This window comes from Penicillium concentricum, assembly GCF_028827145.1.
Source record: "Penicillium concentricum strain IBT 3081 chromosome Unknown utg000001l_segment0_segment0, whole genome shotgun sequence".
NCBI lineage: Eukaryota > Fungi > Ascomycota > Eurotiomycetes > Eurotiales > Aspergillaceae > Penicillium > Penicillium concentricum.
The window spans coordinates 1,271,821-1,296,245 of record NW_026622754.1 but is presented as its reverse complement, the minus strand read 5'-3'; the positions used below and the strand labels follow the sequence as shown (position 1 = coordinate 1,296,245).

The window sequence follows — 24,425 nt, the reverse complement described above, 5'->3', positions numbered from 1 at the left end:
ATGTACATAATGAAGTACCTTGATGTATAATGTCTAATTAAAGTGTTGGGTATAACAGAGGTTAACCCAAGTCCATGTTTATTATATTGTAACTTGTAATTGCTGTATAAGATACATCGTATTCAAAATATCCCATGTACGTTCGGAAATATAAAAATAGAAAGAGACCCGAGCTGTTTCCCAAGTGGATATAAGCGGGGTAAGTCTAGCGAATCTGCCTATTAATTTTATATTGAAAGTCAACAAACGCCTTAAGTTCTATATTGGAAACCTACCAAGATGTCCAAAAAAGTAGCAATAATCGGTGAGTCGAGAAACCCCCCGGCACAGTTCTACAGGTATATTCGAGTTACATTAACACCCACAGGCGCCGGTCCCTCAGGTCTAGTCACAGCCAAAACCCTGCTTCATAATTTCCCACCCGGGTCATTCTCTCCAATCATCTTCGACAGCCAGAACAAAGTCGGGGGTCTGTGGTCAAACCATCCTTCGCCCAATCGGGTCAATGGCCCCCCGGTTACACTAGACCCTCGAATGCGGACCAACCTCAGCCGCTTCACGGTTGCTTTTTCAGATCTTGCCTGGGAGTCTGTGATTCCCGACTCGGATATTCCGGTTTTCCCTCGGGCGACACAGGTTGGAGAGTACTTGGCCTGTTATGCAGAGCGCTATGTTCCAACCCATGTGCTTAGGCTGGGGTGTAAAGTGATAAGAATTATACGGAAGGTTGAGGGTGGTGATGTGAAATGGAATGTTCAGTGGGTTCAGAAGAGGTATATTGGAATTTACTCGTGTATTGCTGGACTCGAGCTGGATGTTGACTCACAGCCATATACAGTGCGGAGAAAACTCATCCGGAAGAATTACTGGATGATGGAGTGTCCTCGGAAGACTTCGACCTGATTGTCATTGCATCCGGATACTTTGCCCAGCAGTATATTCCAAATATACCTGGTCTAGACCAATTCCAAGGCCAAATCATCCACAGCTCTTCGCTCCATCATGAACGAGAGCAGCTGCTTTTTAATAACAAAGATGCGAATGGTCGGGTTGTTGTCATTGGCGGCAGCATGTCAGGCGTCGAAGCTGCATCTGCCGTGGCTCTCCACCAATCCTCATCTGCACTTTCCACAAACGGAATCCCACATACCCAAGAGAGGAAAGTGCATCATGTACATTCAAGACCCTTCTGGACGTTACCGACTTATCTCCCCCACGAGTCTCCCGACGGGAGTCCATCGTTTTTACCGTTGGACCTGGCCATGTATGACCTGGGCCGCCGACCGCCGGGTCCAATAGAATACACCTTGGGTCCGATCCCAGAGGAAAGAGCGGTCAAAATGAGCAGTTACTTCCACTCCTTGCTTGGCAGTGACTATGAGAAATACGCGCACATGCACATACCGCTTGACCCCGAACAGTCCAGACCCCAGCCACCATGGGTCGCCATAGGCAATGATTACGCCGAGTTCGTCCGATGTGGAGCGATTCAAACATCGATGGGCCGGGTGACTTCTATACATTCTGATCCGGATACTAAACAAGCTTCAGTTCAGTACGAAGGGCCCGATGGTGCCACCAAGACGATAGAGAATGTGGCAGCGATAATCATGGCCACTGGATTCACACCATACAAGTCCCTTTCCTTGCTACCGGATGAAGTGTTGGCGACCCTTGAATACTCCAAGACAGATCCCTTCTCGCCGTTGATTCTCGACAAGGGAGGCACCGTCCGCTCTGAAATCCCCGATGTCGGATTCGTCGGCTTCTACCGCGGCCCGTACTGGGGCGTGATGGAGATGCAAGCGCGGTTCCTCGGAAAACTATGGAGTGGGGAGAACAACAGTGCGATCTGCGAAACAGATGACCAGAAGCAAAGCCTTCGCAGTCTCAGATTGGCACACCCGGATCTAGCCCGTGGTCAGTTCCCCATGGCCGACTATGTCGGATTGATGGAGTCGTTTGCCATGGATCTGGATATTAGTCGTTCGGGATTGCAAACAGGCGACAACAGGTCTGGACCTGCTGTTCCAGCGAGGTATCTCTATGGCGATATTCCAACAGACACTGAGGTGGAGAGGACACTGAGTGCTTTGCGCGACGCTCTTGTCCCCAATCACGAGGTAGCACAGAAGGCCGCAGCGTTGGCTATATTTCGGGCTCTGCATGGGACTTGGAAGTTTTCCAAGCAAACAGCAGGTGGTACCAGACGCGAAACATCTGGGACTCTAGCTTTTTACCCGCGGTACCCCACTAGCCCGGTGTATGACAGGGAGTATGTCTTTGTGGAGACATATGTGGACTCGACCGGGCGGGAACAGCCTATACAAGACAATACCCGGTTCATGCGTTTAGCAGAAGCGGGATTTGATATTGCCACTTCCCGAATTGAGATCTGGTCATCGGGCTTGACCGATAAGCTGTCAGCTGATCAACTTACCCAAGTTTGGGAGTTGACGCCTCTCCGCGGAGAGGAAATCGATGGGGAGACTATTCCTGGGGAGTATGTGATATCCGCCAAGGGCATTGATTTGGGTTCTGGAGTCGAATATCTGTACACTTTTCATTTCAAGGGAGTTTCCATCTTGTCCTGGGAATGTGTTGAGGATGATTTGGATGATAATATTGGTGTAAGAAGCAAAGGGAATTCCTATTACTACGTAAGAGATTGATAGACCCGATATGAGATATTTGAGTGTCCGGGGATGAGCCACGGACGGATGGGAGATTAGGAATATAGGGCGGCAGCACAATAGACCATAGTGGATCAAAAGCTTAGAATAGGGCTGTCAAATCTTTAATTGTAAGATAAATTGTGATCTAGATAGAAGTGAACTAGGGAATATCCACAGTGAGGTTCTAGACCCAATGTAATCGTCACCTATCAGAATGAGATTGCAATGGCGAATATTGGTCTCCCAGCCATCTAGAACCTTTTCACACTTTCTTCGGTTTCGATCTACCTCTAATTTATCTCTAATCTATCTCTACCAAGGCTTCCCCCATTCCCTTCAACAATAAAACAGATTTCCGGGGTCCCCGATATGGTACAGCACATCCATGGTATAGTAACCGAGAATGGGGCTTTAATCAGAGAATAGGACTCTTGATCTCTTTGGATAAGGCAAAGAACCATGATCTAGCCAATCACTACATGTAGATCGAGGCTTAGTTTGGTCCGGGGGTGGATATCTTCTGTTGATTGTCTGGAACATTGGATTCTCTACTGATTCAAACATCTCAACATTTATATATTCCTATTTCCTTATTTCAACATATCCTCGACTACCTATCTCTCCAAGAATATAAAGATCTCAACAGCCTCATTTCAATCAAATCTACAATTCCAACCAAACCCAAGTTAGGGCTGTGAAGAACACATACCACATACTTCAATCTACATCTTCGCCACACACCTCAACTACATGAATCCTCATATGCATTGATCAAATCCCAAACAACACATCCAATACAATGTCACCCAGCAAAACCACCCCGTCCCCCCCCAACCGTCACTCCCCTCGACCCAATCTCCGAATGGCGCGCCTGGCAAACCCTCACAATAATCTACACACACCAACTAAACCACCAAATCCAGCGTCGCTGCCTCCTCGAACAAAAATGCATGCAAGACCGCGCCTTATCCGACCGATTCCGCCCCCTAATCTTCCTCGAACCAGTCCCAATCCTGCACAAACCCTCCCCAAACCCAAACCCATCAAAACATGCAAACAACAACCCCTACAATGAAACCACCATGGACGCCCTCCGCATGAAAGCGGGACTTCTGCGTGCGCGCGTCGAAAAGGGAAAGGAACTTGCGTCCGAGATTGAGCGTCGCATGGTTCAGGAGCCGATAATTAGATTCCCGACGCATTTTTGTCATACTTGTGTGCAGGATGGGGAGACTGTTGAAGTTTTGCTTACGAAGTGTGGACATCGGGTTTGTAGGACTTGTCTTGAATATTCGGTTGATGGGGATGGGGAGTATGAGTGTAGTATTTGTTTTATACCTGCTGAGTTTGTGGCGAATAGTCCGTTGGCGTTGATTCAGGATTTTCCCGAGGTTGTTTCGCCTAACAAAGGACGGGGGAGTTGGGATGGGGGTGTTCCTAATGGTGAAGGGGATTGGGAATTGAGTGAGGTTTTGTTTCCGGATAGTTGAGTTGGGTTGCATTTTTTATGGCATTTTTTGTATTTTTAGCGGCATTTTCATGTTCTACAATATAGAACCAACAATAAAACCAAAAGGAATTATGTGCAAGGGACACTTTTATAACCAAAATAGCCCTCTTAGGCTGGAAGTCTCCGGCCCAAGTCAAAGCAAACGATCACACTCTAGCGAACCTCTATTTGACTAGACTAGAAGGGAAAATCCATGCATCGTGAGCCATAATGCCAGGCCATCCAGGCCATGGGAACGCCTTTTTCGCGAAAGAAACGGGAATCCAAAACGTGGGGACACTATGCCACCGGGGAATGAAGGGGGGCATTATATAGTAATTATGAGAACCAATGACAAATAAGCATCTACCCCAAAGCGTACATGAATCCTGGAGATGGCAGAGAGGTAGAAGGAAAGTCCAAATGATTTGCATGCGTGTTGCAGCAATTCCGAGAGAACTCATAGCTCTCTTCAGCGGTCCTCTGCTTTCTCTCCCTCGTCAATAATCATATTGACTTCTTTGACGGGATGCAATAGCATAGGAGGAAGACACATGCGGCCCTCGCCAGCCAGCTCCTGCTGCTCACCGCCGTCATTGTCGACACGGAGACCAAGCCAGCGGCGCCAGAGGTTCGGCGAGAAGCCCGCAGAGTAGAACCAGGTCGTACCGCGGAAATTGTGTTCACGATCACCGAAGATGGACGTACGAGCGCCACCAGAAGCTCCATTGCGACCGGCATTGAACACTGATTCTAGATAACGGGTGGGCCAGCGGCGGTCGAGGTAGACGGCGTGCGGGACGAACACAGCCTTGAAGCCGTGGTGCAGCGCGGTGGTCGCGGGCCACATCTCCGAGAACATGCTGTGACGCTTGAGACTGCATTCGCGGTGCATGGTGGTGAGCAGTTTACGGGAGATTCGCGAAGCGGTGATGATTGCCGTGCGTCGTGGTGGCATACCCTTCTCCTTGTTGTAGCCTGTCACATCATCGCGCAGTAGCCAGGTTGTGCCCTCGGGGTCGTAGAGCGGATTGAAAACGACCAAGTCGGCGTCCTCACCCACGCCCCATTGGTACTGGTCCTTATCCATGCTTGTGGGTGGGATTCCCTCACCCTCGACCTCGAAGATGTCCCGTTCGTCGGGGCGCTCGGGGCCCCAGATGGACTTGTCGCCCTGCTGGTGCATTGAGCTCCGCGCGCTGCCTCCCGCACCCTTGACGGCGCTCCACATGTTGTTGGCCGAGTTGGTACCACTCTCGGTCTGCACGCGGACCATCTGTCGGAAGTCTTCCCATGAGCCGTGGACTGAGGGGACATAGAAGCGAGCGTTACGTTCCCAGAGACCCTTTCGCGGCTGCTTTTTCGCCCATTCGCCGACCTTGTCGAAGAGGTGGTACCAGTGACCCGTGTAACGTGCATCCATCTCCCAGTTCCAGAAGTAATCGTACTCAGGATGCTGGAAAGCAAAGTACTGCATGGGCATGTACGTGCTGCGGTAGACACCGTGGATTGGCAAACCACGAGTCATGGTCTCCTCCAATCCCGGATACATCAGGGCCATCTGCGGCTCAGACCAGAGAGTTCCCATGCCGCGGAACTCCTCTGGCAGCGCCTCATCAAGCACACGCTGGTATGTCTCGTCATCAGACCAGATCTGCAGGTTGGTATCCTTGACATGGACCAAGAAGTGAATAGTATACTCGCCACCGGACATCAGCGAGAGCTCTGAAATGACAGAGCGCATATACATAATGTCCTCCGGAGTATAGTTGAAGTCGTGCCATGTGCGGATAACCACTGCAGTCCGCGGAAGGCGCTCAGATCCAATCGTGGGCGGTTCCTTGCGGGTATCTTCCGCAGGTGGTGGGATGTTCACCTTGGGAATACCCATTGGCATAGAAACAAAGCGATTGAGACGCGGCTCCGGCAGCTCATTGAAGCGATGGCGGTTGGCCGCGTGACAGCGGTGTTGCGCAGCAGCCCAATCCACCTGTCGGAAATCCACTGGCGGGACATCCTCCCACACACGGTCGGCACCGTCACGATGACCGTCCATGCCCGCGCCTGTGCCGCCCTTCTTGACCCCGTATCCCAGCCCGTATGGGCCCAATCGGCCAAATCGATCGAAGCACATGTCGTCGCGAATACCCAACATTGTATTCGAGCCTAGCGCTGGGTCCGGGAAGCCCTTTGGAACTCCGGGGTAGCTTTGGAGAGACGGAACCCGTAGCGTGTTCTCGGCATTGAGGAAGCACTCGCGCTTTTCGCCGTGTTTCCCGATGTATTCCGGCGAGTGGTAGTCAGGGTAAGGGTTGAACACATTGCTCAACATGTTTGGGGCCAAATCCCTCTTAGACACCTTCTTGGCGTCCTGCTCCTGCTCCTTCTTCTCGTCGCTTTGTTCCGTCCCCATACCCATGTCCTCGGAGCCATCACCGGGGTATTCGGGGACATTATCAGGACGTGGAACCAAGGAAGAGATACCGCCCTGATAGCGATTGAGGAACGGGAAGCTCTCCCATTGTGGTGGCTTCGGTGTGCCGCCGACTTTGGGCAGATCGACTGCGACTGTTGAAGCGGAGCTGGAGAGTGTAAATCGGAAGAGGGTGAAGATGAAGAGGACGAGGGTAGCGAAAAGGGCGAAGCAGAGCCAGCGCATGATCCGTTGGGGCACACGAAAGCCGACGCTAGCTTGGGGGCGGCGAAGACTGCCGCCAGCTACGAGGGGCGGCGGGTAGGATTCCGCGACATTATTATCGTCCAGCGACTCGTCATCGGAATCGGGGTCATCGCTTTGGTGGTGGTGGTATGTGTGACGGCCGGTGGTAGGTTGTTTTTCGACGTCTGTATCTCGTGAATTATAAGGTGATGGAGGCTTATACGCTGCGGAGTGCCTCCTCGCCTGGACGGTCATGATGTCAGACAAGATATCAACATTGAATGACTGTGGTCCGAAATCACTCAATCGCCCATCTATCTAATAAAGTGAAATGAAGAAAATCGATCCAATATTGCCCAAATCAGGGGTGGTTGTTGGAGGGAGGGAGAGGCACGCGACTGTGTGTTGATCGTCGGCCAGGCAATGGGGGGGGCGCTTAGGCTTGTGTCACTTAATAGAGGTAAAATAAAAGAGGTAAACAGAGAATACAACTGTCCGAATATCAAAAACAGCCTAAAAAGACAATAATAACATGCAAAACAAAGGATAAACAAGGCCAAAGTGCCGGTATTTTGGTGCCAAGACTGTTGGCGTTGTCCAAGAAAGGGATTACGCAGTTGCATCCTCAAATGGACTTGGTCCAAGCCCTAGCGGAGATTCTTGTTTTTTTTTCTTAATTTATTTTTTCTACTAGGCTTTTTATAGGTTTATATCGGGCTTTGCAATATGTCCATTCCCTATGTAAAATTCATTGCACGGCACTGATCAAATCGTCCATACCCTTCTTCGCATGAGCCAGAACGTAACGGGCTAGTTCTTTGTACAACTTGGGTGTACAACTTGGGCTTTTCCTCTTCCTCGGCGTCTCCATACAAATCTTTCAGCGCTCCTCCATTGACGGCGATTGCCTCATAGATTGACTGGTCAGGTCCATCTGCCCCTTGGAATACAATGAATGTCCCAAACTTCAGCAACATCGAGTTGAGAATCGGAACATGGACTTCATTCTGGATGGCACGAGGGAGGGATGGAGGAATGCATGCAGGCCCGCATAACTTCGTGTGATCGATAGACGCCACTGTATTCCATCCACGGGGTATTTTCGGCGTCAACTTTGTCGCACTTAAGCTCGCGGGACATCAATTCCAGCGCCTACGCGAAGACGCAATTTCCTGAGATCCCTTGTCTAGTGTATCATCCATGGATATATCCATACATAGGTAGTGCTTACATGGCCTATGAAGATAGAAACGTCGGCAGCGACCTTTAAGACCAGTATGTTACGTAACTCGACGGCGATGCCCAGGTGAGCGAGTCAACGCCATAGCTAGCCAGCGTCTTGCTAATATCAATATCTGAGAAGACCACCAAGAAGACCATTAAAAAGACCTGAAAGAGCATAGGTGACTATTCTTGGAAGGTTAAGCTTTGGTCACAACCTTATTTTGACTGTGTTCATACTTTCTGCTCATCATCGCCCAGCTTCTCCAACCAAATCTATTCGATGCAATCTAAGCAATCATCCATGGATAGTTGCTGCTCTGCGCCGAGTCGAGATCCGCTTTACTATTGATAGAGCGAGGAGAGGAGAGAAGAAGAGTTGATTTTTCTACAAATACGAAGCTACGACTATGATGAAGTGCATGGTACAAAGTGAGATTGATTGAGTGGTTGTTAAAGCTAAGTGCTGAGTGCTAGACTAAAAACTTGACAGAACCATATTCTTCACTCCCTCGAGTAGATAGTGTAGGCTCAAATATGAAATCAGAGTTACTTATTAACTTGCGTGTGGAGATATCAGAATAGAACTTAGCTTCTGCAACCATTCAATCAATCTCACTTTGTACCATGCACTTCATCATAGTCCCTTCTGACAAGAAACAATTGTGAAATAAGCAGGACCGGCATTGGGATTTGAGAGCTTTGCAAAGATCGCAACCGTTGTCAAAATGGATACCTTTTTATCTAGGCCTTAAGGCGTATTTTGCGACGCTGGTGCCTATACTCTGGTGCCTAGCGTAAATACTAGCACTTCCCATGTACCTATTAGTATCTCCATTTTCGTACTCGGGGAGGTACAGGCCTATTTAGAAGCGGGTAGAGGCCGAAAAATTACTAGGCCTAATTTGGAACATCAATCTATGGAACTGTTTGCCCGTTTACCTGCACATGTTGACCAGACTTATACTTCCACCCTCACTTCTCACTTCTCAATTCTTTTTTTCTTCTTACAAACACCCTAATTAATCTACTATCTCTTTTTGTCTTCTTTCAACTATCGTGATTAATCTACCATCCCGTTCTTGAACATCTTATTCTTCCTACTTGCCTTCAACACTTTGTCCTCAATGAGTCAAGCTATTCCTTTCTGCTCAGATCTTGATAAGATCTCGACTGCTTTTGTGCAGAACTTCACCTCACTTTTCTTTCACTTCGTTTGCCAAAATCAATATGACTTCACCAAACAAACACAAACGGGCTAGTCTCTTCGAAGTTTTTGAAGGACTTCCGATTGAAACGCCTATCTCTGCCTCTCAAAAGAAACACCCATCTACCAAGATTAACCTTGCAAAAAATCTTCGCAAATACATGCAATCGACTCTTCACATTGGTCACGGAACAATTACGCCACAAAGCATCAATGGCAAAAAGGCACAATTTACAGTTTCTATGGACGACGCCTATCACTATAAGATTGGCTGCAACGACTTCGACCCTGACACCATCTTTCCGGAAATTATTCTGCTGTCAAACCAACTGGCCGGGATTCTTGACAAGAAGCTCACCGCGGGTCAAGAGGCTGCTTTCGAGGACCATATTCTCCACTGTTTGGCTAGTATGGTTTATGGGTCCAATGTTATTGAACGAGCTGGCAATGGTTTGAACATCACGCTCAAATTATGCATTGCAATCTTTCGTGGAGATGACCTTCCGGACGACATCGGTGAGACCGACGAAGAGTTCTTGGAATTGAAAAAGAAGCTCCTACGGGAGAACCTCCCCTCAAACACCTCTGCAGTTTTGCGCAGCCGCTATGAGATTATACAACATGCCAAGGCTGCCCACTACATCATTGGTCAGCTGTGCAATAATGACCAAGATCTCAGCGAGGAAATTATCCTGCAAACACACAAAATTCTGACATATCAAATCAACACGGCAGGTACACCATGGCAGGAGTACAGTGGCATGTACAGAAAGGAAGAGGTCAGTGCCGGGTTCCATCAATTTCCCCACCACAGTGTCGTGCCTTCCAAGATGAAGGCAATGATCTGTGAGCTTGAGTCCGATCTCAAGCAAGCCCTAAGCAAAAGCACAATTGATCCTGTTGCCATTGCCTCCAAATACACCCATATCTTTGTCAACATTCATCCTTTCCTCGACGGCAATGGCCGGATGTGTCGAATGATCTTGAACGCCATGCTCCTCAAGCTCGGAGGCTTTCTCGTGTGCATCGGTACCAACCATGAGGATTGCTCACTGTATATGGAAGTCGTCTGCAATGGAAGTGCGCTAGAAGATACATATGGAGACCTTGACGAAGAGGAAAAACCTATCATGCATAGGGAGCTGGGAAGTTATGTCATGTCCCATGTGAAGAATAGCATGCGAAAACTGGTAACTATGCCTTTGTGGAGTCTTTGTCGGAGATCTACCTGCAAGTTCTGCTGGTCTACAAGGCAATCTGTTTCCTCGATACCCTTTGTTTGTTTTTGTTTTTATTTTGTTTATAATTTGCTAGTTTCTAATAGAGAAACACTATTTGCACACTCCCCACTACACTATGTAGATGTAATTGTCACATGCTCTGAGAGGTTACACTTTACATGCCTTATGGCACCTTAGAACAGCTTATCTATTGAATTTCTTTCTTGTTCGTTCAAAGGAACAGTTGGCAAAATGATCTTAATTGGCTTAACCAAAACTAAAACCACCTTGGAATGGCTGCCAAAATAGTGTATATAGTCACGTGATGACCAGCCCGGACTGAAATCTACTCAACCCGACTCAGCCCTACAGGTCTCCTAATGCGGCCATAGGAAAACAGTCCATATGAAAACAGTAGGAAAATAGATAGAAAACGGATAGAAAGTTCGAATTTCTGCTCATTTGTTCCTTTCTTATTCTCTCTCTCCTTTCCCAATTTGAGATTCTGAGATTTTACAATTGAGTGATACAGATCTCTGGGGGTTCCAAGGCAGAGAAGCAATTTTGGGAGTGGCGATGCCAAAGAGAAGAAAAACAAATGAGGCTAATAGCATAGCGTAGAGGAAAAAGAGCCGTTTGAAGAGAGAACAAAAGAAGTAGCGAACCAGTTGCAGAACCCCTTTCCTTGCAGAGATCAATGTCATGTGTGGCCAAAGAACTCCCCGCCATCGTCATCATCAATCCATCATTTGCAGATTTCGGTATTCTCCTTCACCCAGCTACACGTCCGATTCGAATTCGCATTATAGACCTTAATCGCGGTTGGTTTTCCGGAGCGCATCGGCGAGCCACTCCAGACCTTCGTACAGACCGTCACCAGTGGTGGCGCAGGTAGATTGGATGAACTAGATCGGTTAGTGAACCTGTAAAATACATTCAAGGATGTATCACTTACCCAAGCACGACGGGTAAGGCTCTGAAGACCAAGCTGCTGCGTGATCTCGGCGGGGCTCATGGCGTTCTAGACAAAAGCGGGGGAGGTCAGCATGCCATTTCCTAGTAAATACCATTCTCGATCCAAAAGGGTTCTTACGGGCAGATCCTGCTTGTTGGCGAACACCAGGAGCATAGCATCGCGGAGCTCATCCTCGTTCAACATGCGCTGCAACTCCTCACGGGCCTCAACGATACGATCGCGATCGTTGCTGTCAACCACGAAGATGATACCCTGGGTGTTCTGGAAGTAGTGGCGCCACAGAGGACGAATCTTATCCTGACCACCGACATCCCACACGGTGAACTGAATGTTCTTGTATTCGACAGTCTCGACGTTGAATCCTGCAGGAGTCAGTTTCCGGAGATAACATCACGGCTTATGAAATTGCGAAGAGCGCATCACGGTGTCGCCGATAGATGGAGTTCGGGGAGGCGGACTAACCAATCGTGGGAATGGTGGTGACGATTTCACCGAGCTTCAGCTTGTACAGGATGGTGGTCTTACCAGCGGCATCAAGACCGACCATCAGGATGCGCATCTCCTTGCGACCCCATAGTCGGTCAAACAACCGCGAGAAAGTAATACCCATATTGTCGGTAGCGAGATAACCCTCGGATCCTGGGAAGGGTGGATAGGTCAGAGAGATATCGAGGGGATGGTGAAAGGGGAAAAGCGGAGGGGTTGGAAAACGTGTTGTGGACTTGTCGGTCAGAGATCCAGGGGGGGGCAAGTCCAACCAGTTAAGAAACCGGATCAACCACTTACCGGCAGAAAAAGGTATAAGTTGGTTTAAGAAAGTAATGAGATGCAAGTTCAGGGGAATATGAGAGAAGTCAGAAGGGGAAATTTGGTTTCGTTTTGAATACGCAGAAATACGCTGACCGTTGGCGGTGGGTAGTCTTCGTCAGCTGTTTACTGAAGAGCACGCAACACCGTTAAGAAAATGAGGCTGAGAGATTAGAAAAGAAAACTTATGATTCTACAAATTCTATCAAGTATATATGGCCTGACTAGAATAGTTCTGCCTATATGAACTATAAGAAAGTATACATATGTGTATTTGGTGGAAGAGGACACCGTGTTGGTCCCGTAAGTGAAATACCACAGGTCGCCCCCCAGGCTTAGACCCAGGTCCCACAATGTCTGATAGGCTCGACACTTATCGTCCTCTGGAACCCTTTTTGCTCTTTGGTCCACATTTCCCCCATTGGCAATTTCTCTTATTGTCGACGTCGTGACATTTTCTCTCGAGAATTTCTGAAGAACGTTCGTATCATGGACCGATAAATTGTCTTACCTTCCATGGTATCGCTAGCATAACCGAAAACGGTCAAGAGCAAGATGGATGCGATAAAGATAACAGCGAAACTGACCCAATAATCCGTCTTGGTATACCCATTCTTCACGCCAATCAGTTCCGTCGAGAAGTATGCACTCATCAAGCTAACCGGCAAGAACAAAATCGTCGCCTTCGCTAACAGGATAGTGATCCGAGTGAGCTTCTCAACAGCCTGCGAGTCCTTGAGTGCAATCAAGTTGAAATTCTAGGCCACGTCAGCGATGTTCTCCGAAGAAAGACCGGGATACCCACCAGGAACGTCAAGGACTCTTTCTCATTGAGACAGTTCTCAATCTCGCTCAGACAATACAAATTGATACGATCAACCAACCGTTCGAAGCGCGCCACAGCCGTCGAGCTCAGCTGCACCCCGACCGATTTCTCATTGGGGTTATGATAACCGGTATTGCTCACAACGCTCGACTGCCGCATATCTACATACTCCATATCGCCAAACGTGGCTCCATACGTTAGAGGGGCTGGTTGGGCCGAACGCGCCTCGTCACGGAGCATCCGTTGTCGTTGCAATAGTCGCCGCATGATAAGCTCATAACTCTGATACAATCGTTTGAGAACTGCGAGTCGCCGACCCAGCCAGTGCAACTCATTCACCAAATCCACTATCGGACGATCGAGCATTTGCCCTCTCTGTGCGGAGTTAGCCATCATCAAAACACATCAAACGTACCACAAGGATGATACTAACCAATTCCTCCAAGGCAACACCATATTTGTGTTCTCGCTTTGCGATAAGTCCATAACTCGACACCCAGTCATCGAAGATATAGTAGAAGAGCAAACTCGGTCCATCCTCCTGCTTGATATTGGCTTGATCCGGTCCGAGGTCACTGAAATGTCGCACCCGGATGGTGATTAGCGACTCGCTCTCGGACATGGCAAAGTGCTGTCTGGAGACGCCGGCGAAAATAAATCGGATGTTCCTGCGCACGATATCCAATACTGGCTTGGCTTCTTCTATCGGCACTGCCTTTCGTCTTGGGAACGGGTTCTCTTGGATTGAGATTATCGTGCCTGCAAAGTCAGCGGCTGTACTCCAGACCCGGGAAATGGGGTGTTGCCCTGCAGCTCATACCATCATCGCACTGGATCAGCCAGGTCCAAAGCCGTTTTCCATCCGGGAGATCTTTGCCATTTGGCTGTGATAGTGTGGGAATCACAAACAACGTATTATATCCGATACATGTATCTGATGGATCGTTTAATATTTATGCCGACTCAAGTTTGATGTGGTATACTTACATCGAGGGCCATGATCCACAGAAGAGAAGTGCCAGATTTGATCTGTGACTTGTGAAAAGGTGAGATTCTTGAATGACGCCGACTCGCGGGATTTATTCGGATCGGCGAGATGCTTGAGTGCATTCTCCGGGTCATCCACTTCGTGTACGAACGAGGGCGCAATGCTGGGCGCTTGCGAAGACCTTTTGGTTGGTACTGGTGTAGGTGTAGGCTTGGGTGTAGGATGCGCTGGCTCCGTGCACATCATGCTCTGTAGTCGTTCAGACACCCCATAGTGTTTGGTAATCGCCTAGAAATGCATAGTCAGTCATTACTGCTCATATGCGAATGAAGTTGAAAATCCTACCCTTATGCTTTCCTTCTGCTCCTCTGGTGCCCATATATTACTATGCGATATCAGTATACACTCAACTAAATTTGAGAACGTAGTTCTTGCATCCAACGTGTACCGAAACACTTGTCTCTCTGTACCATGTCAGATCTTGAATATTGGATAGATGCAACAATCAATCTAGTTGAATGTGAGAAAAAGGCTTACCGGCTTGCTCAGCAATTGTTTCAGTTCGTCGGTGCCCAGATCAGATGCACACCATGCCTCTTCGTTCCCGAAATCAAGCACAAAATTTTGGGTCAGAGGATCCTCAAGGCGGCGCATAGCAGTGTAAAACTGCGTCTTATCATCGATACTCTCAAATTTTCCCACAAGTGAGCCATCATCGTCAAGACTTGAGTAGTAATCGTGAGGCGCGGTTGACTCGTGCGAGTCTGTTGTATAGGACATGATGAAGCAAAGCACACTTTGCCAGACACTGGATTTGGAGGGAAAGTCTTGTAAATAAGCCACAAAATCAATAGCCAATAATCGAACGATCAACCGTCAAGTCAGGAGGGGGTATCGGGTGTCAAGCAACTAAACAAACAACCTTATAACCAAACGTAACCCCCAGAGTATACGGGAAAATAAGCAGAAAGTCAAGTTCAAATAATCTCCGGGGCCTCGATTAAATTGAAGGCAGCGGGCAGAGGGTGACCAGTCATCTGAGGCTGACGCCCAGGTGCCGCCGGTCACGTTTAAGCGCTGCGATCATCTGCAACCCCCGCAGACCATGTCGAGTTCGTTTCACCCTGTCGGAATATGTCCTAAAATATATCGCTATGTGACCATCTTGTGGTGTTGCGGTGTTATATGCCCGTCTACTTGGGAAAAGCTTGTGTATTTGTCGGTTATCGGGACTGTTCGATATATATTGTGCCGTGGTCAGAAGGTGGTAATGATGAGTCTTGAAGATCTTTCTAGGTGAGTATACATGAATCAAATGATTAATGCAATATTGGGCGCCTTGTGAAAATGACTGTATTCAGCTCAGCTGGACTATTATGCACCTGGCTAATATGGACTCGTGCTCGTGGCTGAGTAGATCGGAGATATGCCCAGGCAAAATAATGCAAGGACACATGACATCAAAGTTCTGACCATCTCCACACAATACTATTAATGGAATGATAAATTTACTTTCATAAACAATGCCATAGAATATACAATAAAGTAATGATCGATACAATATAAGCGGGTCGGCCATATGGCGGGGCGATCTGGTCGATGCTTTGATATTTTACATCCTGCAATGAACCTACATAAATCGAGGTAGCTTTCAACTCTGAGACATAAGCGCTTTGCTGTCTATAGTTATTAGTTATCACTTTGATACTTATTTCTAAGGGAAATCACCAACTTGGTATCAGTCCAGATCTCATCGTCGACTTTTCGTTTCGTGCGTGTCTGAACAATCATGATCGATGCTCCATTAACTTGCAAGCACCAGGTTTCATCTAATGTTTGAGATCATTCCTGCTGAGAGTGTGGACAAGCATTTTGCCCAATGTAGTAGCGGGAAAAGCGTAATAGGCCAAGGCTCGGCTGATACTCGAAGCAGCAGCAATGTTGAGGCGGCCGAGCAATAATGAGAGGTCGCAGGGCTACCGATATTGTGATTCAAACCGAGCTGGCAGTTGTTTCATGCGATGATTGGTATTGTGAAGTATCTGTGGACGTATTGATCTGTTAACGTGATGACGCTGCGAAATGTTGCGCTACTAGGTTCTTTTTGACAGCCTTGATGAGATTGATCTAACCAAGAATAATCTCAAGCAACCATAAACATTATCCTCAATCATACAGCGTATGTATGTACGTCTTTCTAAGATTTAGGAGGATTGTTTCATGTTAATGCCTCAGGCCATAAAATAAGTCAGCAAGAAAATCTAGGGCACCGCTAATCCTAATCTAGACTAGCGCTAGTCCACACCCACAAGCGGAGAAATTCACGGCCCTCGACATTTTCTTTTCTCAAGCATTCAGCGCAGAGCCATACCATAAGAATTTCAACTTCTTTTGGAAGACTGTAGCAATCATGTCCAAGATCACAGTCGGTTCGTTTCACCTCATGCTCTCACCTAGATGATCATACCACTAACTGCTCTTGTCTCTTACAGCCGGAGTGCGCCAGAATGTCGAGAACCTTCTCAACTACTCTCTCAATGAGAAGAAGCGTAACTTCAACGAGACCGTTGAGCTTCAGATCGGCCTGAAGAACTACGATCCCCAGCGTGATAAGCGTTTCTCTGGCACCATCAAGCTGCCCACCGTCCCCCGCCCCAACATGGCCATCTGGTGCGTTTCCCCTCGACAATCCGCCCCGCGCAAAATTTTACATCCGTCCACGATGCTCAGCCGCGAAGGATATCTGCATGTCAATTGAACACAGAAGCTAACAGATGAAATCTACAGTATTCTTGGTGACCAGCACGATCTTGACCGTGCTAAGCACCACAGCATCGATGCCATGTCCGTTGACGATCTCAAGAAGCTCAACAAGAACAAGAAGCTCATCAAGAAGCTTGCTCGCAAGTACGATGCCTTCCTTGCTTCCGAGGGTCTGATCAAGCAGATTCCCCGTCTCCTCGGTCCCGGTCTCTCCAAGGCCGGAAAGTTCCCTACCCCCGTTTCCCACGCTGAGGACATGGCCGCCAAGGTCACCGACGTCAAGTCCACCATCAAGTTCCAGCTCAAGAAGGTTCTGTGCCTCGGTGTTGCCATCGGTAACGTCGAGATGGAGAAGGAGGCCCTCGTTGCCAACCTCATGCTCGCCATCAACTACCTCGTCTCCCTCCTCAAGAAGGGCTGGCAGAACGTTGGCAGTCTTGTCATCAAGGCTTCCATGTCTCCTCCCCACCGTGTCTACTAGATTATCTGTCGCTTAACTGCGCCGGTGTATTCTAGTTTGGGCCTGAGAACTGGGTTTATGTAGTCTTACGACTGAAAAAAATATGAAGCTCATGATCGGTCTCAATTTGTTATCTCAATATCGTAATCTTACCTGTATAATGTAGATGTTTTCTAAAGCTTGAACGAGTTGTATATTTTACATGGCTCATTATGTGTGAAACAAGAGACTGATAATACACATGCAGGGAATCAAGTTACTCCATGCCTTGCATCAATTCGGTCTTATCCAGAATCATGCCCCGCATACCAATGAACTCACGAAGACTTGCCCACTCTTCGCCAACCTCCTCGCCTCTCATATAAGGATCCTTAAAACCCCATGCGCAAGCAACTCTATCCATGGCAGCGCGCTCTTCCTCGCGCAACCACCGTTGCCGTAGAGGGATGCCAGGAATCCAGACCACACGCTCCATCTGATCGTTAGCCGTGGTAATAGCCAAGATACCCATGGAGGATGTACCGCCGACATAAGCCAGCGTAGCGGCGAACGCAATACCAGTCGCTACGTTCGGATCCATTGTGTTCTGGAATGTTGCGGCCCACGATGCAAGAGCATAGCAAGCAGCCGGGGCAGCTGCAAGACCAACTAGAGGGACACCGGCTTTCTTGAAGATCTTCGCGCGGTGGAAAGCGGGGGCGCAGAAAGTGTTGTCGATGATGGCTAGCACGAGCGAGAGGTTTTTCTGTGCAATGGCGATCCCAAGAGCCTTGTTAGCCAACTCCGCCGGAACGGCGCTGTTGATACTCTTGGGATTGGGCTTCAGTAACTTCACTGGAGAGCTGCCTTCCTCTGGGACGGGCTTGTAGGCGTAAAGGTGGAAGATCTCGGGGAAGTGCTCGGCCCGTCGTAGCATAGTCAGGGTCTCGGTGCAGGAGGCCAGAGCTTCAGGCGAAATGAAGACCTTTTCGTCCTTCAAAAGTGCAATGGCAATATCTGAGACTGAATCTGCCAGTCGTGGGTCCGGGTGCTGTGAGGACTGTGATTTGCCTTTGTTCTTTGCGGCAGTTTGCTTCTCCTCCAGGTCCAGCAAAGAAGAGATCGCGCTGCTCTCGCCCTTTGACGGTCCCTCGCTTTGATCCCGTTCTCGCGAGACAAGGGACTCGGCGACCCGCTGGCATCTTTGTAGCAATTTTACTACCACTTCATTGGAGGCCACCGCGTTCGATTGATGTACGGCAGATGCATCCCGCGCAATTTCTTTGATTGCATCCTCTGAGCTTATTTTCGTGGTTGTAGCGGATGCATATCGTCGGGAAATAAGCAAAGGAGAGCCCAATACCAATCTATCGGTTCGTTTTGGGGGCTGTAAACGGATATTGGAGGCAGGTCGAGTGCTGGGTAAACGCGCGATAGGGAGACCACGACGGGGCGCTGAAGTCGAGAATTGACATAATTGACAGATCGAGCCCTGTGGCCGGGAGCCTCTATTGGCTGTTAGAACAACTCTCTTCATGGCTTTGGTGGTGAGTGACGTTGTAAGGCAGCTGTATTTTTTTCGATGGGAGAGTCCAGGCGGAGACTTCGCCCCGGCGCTGTCCACTTCCCCGTACTCGCACCCTGACGTCTTCTTACTTCTCTGCCTAACAACTCCATGTTCCTTTCATTGAAGAAACACATATCCCCGACCTGACTATTTTCTGAATTATATGCAGCTTTCTGCCTGATAATATCATTATCTGATCCTCAACTATGCCACCACCACCTCCTCCCCCGCCGCCGCCGCCGGGAGGTTTGGGCGGTCCTCCCCCGCCGCCCCCTCCAGGTGGCCTCCCAGGCAGACCTCCTAAAGCGCAGGTTAAAGACCGGGTATGTTTATGGGATGCCTAAGCCTCATTGACGCAAGCAGCTTGTTACTCAAGGAATTCGGTAGCTAACTTATAGATAGGGCGCACTTCTCTCTGATATCCACAAGGGCGCCCGGCTGAAGAAAGCTGTTACCAATGATCGATCAGCACCTATAGTCGCAGGCTCAGGGGGCGTCTCATCAGCTCCTCCTATCGCGGGTGCGCCACCTGTCCCTGGCGCGAGGCCGCCTCCAAGCGGGCTTGCACCGCCTGTACCATCCGGCCCAGCCGCAAATCGATTACGAAGCAACAGCGAAGGAGTTTCTGGGACAGATGGTGCAGCCAGTGCAATGCCACCTCAATTAGGGGGTATATTCGCTGGTGGGATTCCCAAGTTACGCAGTCGGGGAGGTGTCGATACAGGTGCCAGTCGAGACTCGCCATATATCTCCGAGTCCGAAGGTGCACGTCGACCACCTGCTGCGCCAGCTCCCAAGCCTCCAACAGCTCCCAGGCCTCCTGGAGCCAGGCCACCTCCCCGGCCTTCATCGACCGATTCACCGCATGCACCACCGGTCAATCCTTTGGTTGCCGGCTTGAAGAAGCCTCCCCCGAGACCTGCTGCACGATCCTCATCTACAGTTCCAGCGCCAGCTACAAAGGCACCTGAAGCACCGCCTCCACGCGCGCCTCCCCCACCTCCAGCACCGGGCAAGCTTCCACCACCGCCTACATCGAGAAAACCGTCCGGACCCCCACCACCTCCCCCATCAGCCCCCGCGGCTCGGGCACCTCCTCCCCCGCCGGCTGCTTCCAGATCGACACCACCCCCTCCGCCATCAGTAGCTCCGCCATCAATTGCTGCACAAGCTGCCCGTTCCGCCCTGGGACATTCTTCGCCTTCGGCACCTCCCCCGCCACCCCCATCAGCTGCCCCAGGTGCTCCACCCCCACCCCCTCCAACTTCACTTCCTGTAGCTCCGCCAAGCGAGCCGCCATCTCGACCATCCCCTGTTTCCTCTCGCCCCGTCTCCCATGAACCCTTTGCAGCGCTAGACCCTAGTGCTTATACACTTTCCAATGGTGGATCGCCTGCACCAAGCTCACGAAGCCCTGCAACACATGGACGTGGCCCAGTCCGAATAGAAGATGTGCGATTCAAATTCCAAAGCGAGGGACTGCTCCCCAAGCCACGGCAATTTATTGGTGGAGAGCGCCGATATCGTGCTGGAAGGGGCAGCAGTGTTCCTTTGGATCTGAGTGCTTTGCGAGGCTGATTCGAGTGCATGGGAAATTGCGGGCGATATCGTGCACACATAGTGAATTGCTATACATAAATCCTTACTAGAGTCATCTATGTAGACCATTGTCACTGTAGCGCAGTTTGTACAACAAGACCTGATCCTTTTTTAACTTATAAAACTTGTTCATCTCCTGTCCTTAAACAGTATAAAATGATGTGGTATCCACCTCTCCCATAAGCTTCCCGCACGTGATCGAAACGGGGATGTCAATCATCCATCGTAGAAAACGACCATGAAGCACTCAAGTCACGCGCTGCCACCAATATCTTCGCTATCAGTCGAGCTCACCGCCTCGCGTCTTTCCAGAAATTTATAGTTATCATCTAGGAGAGTTCTCGCAATCTTCACTTGAGATTCGACAAACAGCACAAACCCGCTCCGCGCCATTACCATCACCTCACATTGAATTGGCCTCGGACATTGAACGGAGCTTCCACAGCTTTGATTTTCTCTCGACGAGCTTGATAAAGTTAGCATTGCCGCGCTACGACCAACCACGACCACTTCGGCTCTTTACCTCGGCGAACACTTTTTGCGCGAAGTGACGGAGCTCTGAAGTGAACGAAGATCCACGAACCCTCTCCTGCTCACGCAAAGCAAGAGAGCTACTCCAAGCCTAGTGATAGGACTACCGAGCTCGAGACACAGCTTCATCCCGACTCAACAGTGCATCTACCTGTACCCGATTAACCACAAAATTGAGATACCCTTGCAACTTGTTAAACCGCCGCTCTCCCATCCAACATGTCTCTCCACTTTTACGTCAATAGTGAGTTTTTGCAGTTAGCTGAAATGCTTATCCATGCCATATCTCCTACGTAGACTAAGTACTGATCAACCTCGACCAAACAGAAAAAGTCCTCATCCTCACAGTTGACGGCCGCACACTCATCGGCGATCTTTTGTCCACCGACCAAACGACCAATCTTGTCCTCGCTAATACCGTTGAACGCATCATCCGCACCCCAGACGACGACGAGCCCTCTACTGAAATTGAGCATGGGCTGTACCTAATCCGCGGCGACAATGTCGTGGTATGTGGTGAAATAGACGAAAAAATGGACGGAGACATCGACTGGACCAAGGTGAAAGGCGAGGTAATCCGAGACACGAAGAATGCATGAGCTGGGGTTGCACGGTGCTATTTTCCATTGTCATTTTTCAGGCGTTTTGGGGAACCCATTTGCATGCAATACAACGATTCAGCACGCCGATGAATGCTGGAGTTTTCCAGCGTTGCGAGGCCCTTTTACTCTTGGATCCGCCGTTGCGGGCTTGGCCCTTGGCCCTACAACGATGCGAAGATACGCTGGGGGTTGGATGTCCGCCATGTTTTGATTATTTTCCATTGCGAACACCGATCTCCCATGATTGACATCTTTGATGTGCAATGATGCAATGATGCAATGGCCACGACAAGTTACATGAAAGGTCTGCACATGGGGATTTGCCATCAACTCGGCATTCTTGCCCCTCGAATGACTTTGCGGGGGCCAAGAGCACAGACAATGGGCACAAAGACAGTGAATTTACAGGGGCTGGATTTGATTCCAGGATCCCGAGTATGAGATGTCGGGAGCCCCCTACGTATTCGATCCAGAGGAATGTGATTTTACATCAGTATGGTTCGATATGGACGTGAATTACCATAATTTTCTCACATTCCTTTTTGAAAAAGGAGTAATTTCCTACCGTTTGCAGCCACATTCCTTCATGACTCCACGCGGGAAAATGCCAAGGCTAAGATGTACAACGGTGTACGGAGTACGACGTAGAGAAGAAAGAAAAAGATCTCAAGACAAAGAGTGCCATATATAGATAACTAGGCAGTCATGTTACATACATATAAGAGTACATGGTAGTTCAACTGGTTGTAACTGTACTACGGTATCACCGACCTCTTAGGCCCCCCCTGTTGAGCCTTGGCGCAGCAAGTTAGGAGGCTACTGATGAGGTGTACAAACTGACTATAAGTTAAAGATTTAAAAGAAGTCGGTGAATACCGGTGAATACTACATTTATATATTTTGCATATATGTACCCAGTTTAGGCCGCAAACAGTAAAAAAAAATCGAAAAACTAAAGCCGAAACATCAAGGCAGAAACTACCGACGCCCCCTCAGACCTCCCCTAATTGCCATCTCAACTTCTCACCCTTTTCTTACTTTTCCTCTCTTCCAACTATTTTTACCCTCTCTTTGTCTAAAGATCGCTGGGCGATCTCCAATTCCAACGTCTTACCTCTATCCCGCCCATTCCCGCAGTTTTTCCCCCTATCCGCTCAGCCCTTCATGTGTCCGATAGTATCACTACAACACAACAAGCGAATATCGGGTCAATTCAAACAGATTTCCCGGGCTGATAGCCCATCTTGAACGACAGTTTACAACCCTTAGCCAGTCCAGCCCAATAAACCAACCGATATCCCCCCACATCCCCCCCCGCAGCCATGTGGCTCTTTCGGGGCGCCCAGTCCGCAGTCTTCTACTATGCCAGTTGCACCCCCTGCGCCGAAAATGTCGATCGTCGGAAACGTAGAAAGGATGCTGCCCGGGTCCAACGGGAGAAGGAGAAGGAGCGACGCAACACCGAAGTCGTCACCGACCAACCCCGTCCATTCGCACAACCAACCCCTTTCAGTACCAATGTAGGGTGGCGAGAGGAAATATCCCTAGGTCCTGGTCCCCCAGCCCGTCGGGGTCACCGCAATGTTCAACGAACGGACAGCTGGAATACCGACCAGAGTTCGCAATTCAAGAAAGACAAGAGTGGTGGCCTGATGCATCCGCTCGGCGAGAAGTGGAAGTCGATGCGATACCAACGGGAAGATGAACCTCTTTGGGGACAACAAGAAGTCCGTGGATCGTCCATTGGATTCTCTGGACGTGGTCATGCAGACCCGAACGAAACCTCCAAGTACTACATTCCCCGCGTGCCGCCCGTGAACGACCTCCACCCGCCCATTGTCAGTGGACCGTGTAGCCGTGCCGATACCAGATGGATGCTCCAGCCGCCGCCAAGTGCCCGAGTCATGGCTGGTAAAGCAGACGTCACTTCGCCGACTCTTGCTACTGCCTCAGGACTTGGCACCGTATCCTGGGCCCCCAAGAACGTGATCAAGGAGGAGCCTGAAAGAATCAGCGAGTCTGGTGACGGCGCTGCCAATGAAACCACTCAGAACCATCGACCTCGGCGGCCATCGCTGACTCGACTTCGTATCGAACCTGACGGCCCAGACCCAGAATTACACTCTCGAACTGACTCTATGTTCTCCACCACCACCTCTAACTCGGATCTCTCTCAAACTCTTTCCTGGAAATACCCCGAAACTCCGGCCTCCCGCCCTCAATCGAAAGCCACAGATGACGGTGACAGGATCTACCGCCCCAACATCTCGAAGACTCTCTCCACAGTGCACCGGGACAACAAGAAGATCCACATGCTACACTTGGAGATCAATGATGATAACCACAATGAGATCGGGCTAGGTGAATTCCAGCCCATCCGCCCATGGCGTTGGAGCATGGACATCTAAAAGCCTTTCGAACACTCTACAACACTCGAAAACCCTCATCTTCCTTCTATCCATCTTTCTCAGGTTTCAGCTATACGGCGTTTGAAGCATCAAGACCAGTCAGCATTTGCTTATTATCATTTATTTCTCCTCGGTTCTCCGAGTCCCTATTTCCGCGTCTGCCGATGTGATACTTGATCTCTCGACGCAAACATCCTCTCGTTGTCGGGACCTGAGTTCCCATATAGGCATGTACCTGGCTGGTCCAGTATATAAAAGCGAAATGCCTTACATCGCCTACAGTTCCTCCGTTGCTTCAATCCAACGGCAAGAGAACATGCGACCTCACCATGATAGCACTCCTTCCTATCATTTTACCATTCCTTTTCCTTGTCTCCTGTTTGTTTTCAGCATTTTTTTGTGGCCCTCCAGACTTCTTTTTTCTATTCTTCTGCTCTCCTTCAATCCC

At 49.3% G+C, this 24,425-nt stretch overlaps 10 protein-coding genes across 10 annotated transcripts; 6 read left to right on the top strand and 4 right to left on the bottom strand.

Annotated features, from left to right (window-relative positions):
• Positions 1 to 279: 279 nt before the first annotated feature.
• Positions 280 to 2,672, top strand: N7517_000500 (uncharacterized protein; the record flags this gene model as incomplete). The annotated part of the gene is made up of 3 exons (XM_056718230.1): positions 280 to 304; positions 368 to 773; positions 839 to 2,672. The coding sequence occupies 3 exons, from the start codon at positions 280 to 282 to the stop codon at positions 2,670 to 2,672; spliced, it is 2,265 nt and encodes a 754-aa protein (XP_056582365.1).
• Positions 2,673 to 4,636: 1,964 nt separating this feature from the next.
• On the bottom strand, positions 4,637 to 7,078 carry N7517_000499 (DUF3405 domain-containing protein; the record flags this gene model as incomplete). The annotated part of the gene is made up of 1 exon (XM_056718229.1): positions 4,637 to 7,078. The coding sequence occupies one exon, from the start codon at positions 7,076 to 7,078 to the stop codon at positions 4,637 to 4,639; it is 2,442 nt and encodes an 813-aa protein (XP_056582364.1).
• Positions 7,079 to 7,560: 482 nt separating this feature from the next.
• Positions 7,561 to 7,800, bottom strand: N7517_000498 (uncharacterized protein; the record flags this gene model as incomplete). The annotated part of the gene is made up of 1 exon (XM_056718228.1): positions 7,561 to 7,800. One exon carries the CDS (start codon positions 7,798 to 7,800, stop codon positions 7,561 to 7,563), a length of 240 nt encoding a protein of 79 aa, XP_056582363.1.
• Positions 7,801 to 9,274: 1,474 nt separating this feature from the next.
• On the top strand, positions 9,275 to 10,619 carry N7517_000497 (Fic family protein; the record flags this gene model as incomplete). The annotated part of the gene is made up of 2 exons (XM_056718227.1): positions 9,275 to 10,441; positions 10,614 to 10,619. The coding sequence occupies 2 exons, from the start codon at positions 9,275 to 9,277 to the stop codon at positions 10,617 to 10,619; spliced, it is 1,173 nt and encodes a 390-aa protein (XP_056582362.1).
• Positions 10,620 to 11,044: 425 nt separating this feature from the next.
• On the bottom strand, positions 11,045 to 14,848 carry N7517_000496 (uncharacterized protein; the record flags this gene model as incomplete). The annotated part of the gene is made up of 10 exons (XM_056718226.1): positions 11,045 to 11,376; positions 11,427 to 11,492; positions 11,565 to 11,809; positions 11,910 to 12,086; positions 12,766 to 13,012; positions 13,060 to 13,455; positions 13,496 to 13,839; positions 13,901 to 14,014; positions 14,068 to 14,356; positions 14,606 to 14,848. The coding sequence occupies 10 exons, from the start codon at positions 14,846 to 14,848 to the stop codon at positions 11,284 to 11,286; spliced, it is 2,214 nt and encodes a 737-aa protein (XP_056582361.1). The 3' UTR covers positions 11,045 to 11,283.
• A 1,401-nt stretch (positions 14,849 to 16,249) lies between these two features.
• N7517_000495 (60S ribosomal uL1 domain-containing protein) lies at positions 16,250 to 17,312 on the top strand (the record flags this gene model as incomplete). The annotated part of the gene is made up of 4 exons (XM_056718225.1): positions 16,250 to 16,255; positions 16,356 to 16,497; positions 16,561 to 16,738; positions 16,856 to 17,312. 4 exons carry the CDS (start codon positions 16,250 to 16,252, stop codon positions 17,310 to 17,312), a joined length of 783 nt encoding a protein of 260 aa, XP_056582360.1.
• Positions 17,313 to 17,547: 235 nt separating this feature from the next.
• On the bottom strand, positions 17,548 to 18,807 carry N7517_000494 (uncharacterized protein; the record flags this gene model as incomplete). The annotated part of the gene is made up of 1 exon (XM_056718224.1): positions 17,548 to 18,807. One exon carries the CDS (start codon positions 18,805 to 18,807, stop codon positions 17,548 to 17,550), a length of 1,260 nt encoding a protein of 419 aa, XP_056582359.1.
• A 236-nt stretch (positions 18,808 to 19,043) lies between these two features.
• Positions 19,044 to 20,415, top strand: N7517_000493 (putative proline-rich, actin-associated protein Vrp1; the record flags this gene model as incomplete). The annotated part of the gene is made up of 2 exons (XM_056718223.1): positions 19,044 to 19,160; positions 19,240 to 20,415. 2 exons carry the CDS (start codon positions 19,044 to 19,046, stop codon positions 20,413 to 20,415), a joined length of 1,293 nt encoding a protein of 430 aa, XP_056582358.1.
• A 771-nt stretch (positions 20,416 to 21,186) lies between these two features.
• Positions 21,187 to 21,566, top strand: N7517_000492 (U6 snRNA-associated Sm-like protein LSm8; the record flags this gene model as incomplete). The annotated part of the gene is made up of 2 exons (XM_056718222.1): positions 21,187 to 21,211; positions 21,295 to 21,566. The coding sequence occupies 2 exons, from the start codon at positions 21,187 to 21,189 to the stop codon at positions 21,564 to 21,566; spliced, it is 297 nt and encodes a 98-aa protein (XP_056582357.1).
• Positions 21,567 to 22,891: 1,325 nt separating this feature from the next.
• N7517_000491 (uncharacterized protein) lies at positions 22,892 to 23,977 on the top strand (the record flags this gene model as incomplete). The annotated part of the gene is made up of 1 exon (XM_056718221.1): positions 22,892 to 23,977. The coding sequence occupies one exon, from the start codon at positions 22,892 to 22,894 to the stop codon at positions 23,975 to 23,977; it is 1,086 nt and encodes a 361-aa protein (XP_056582356.1).
• Between the last annotated feature and the right edge of the window lie 448 nt (positions 23,978 to 24,425).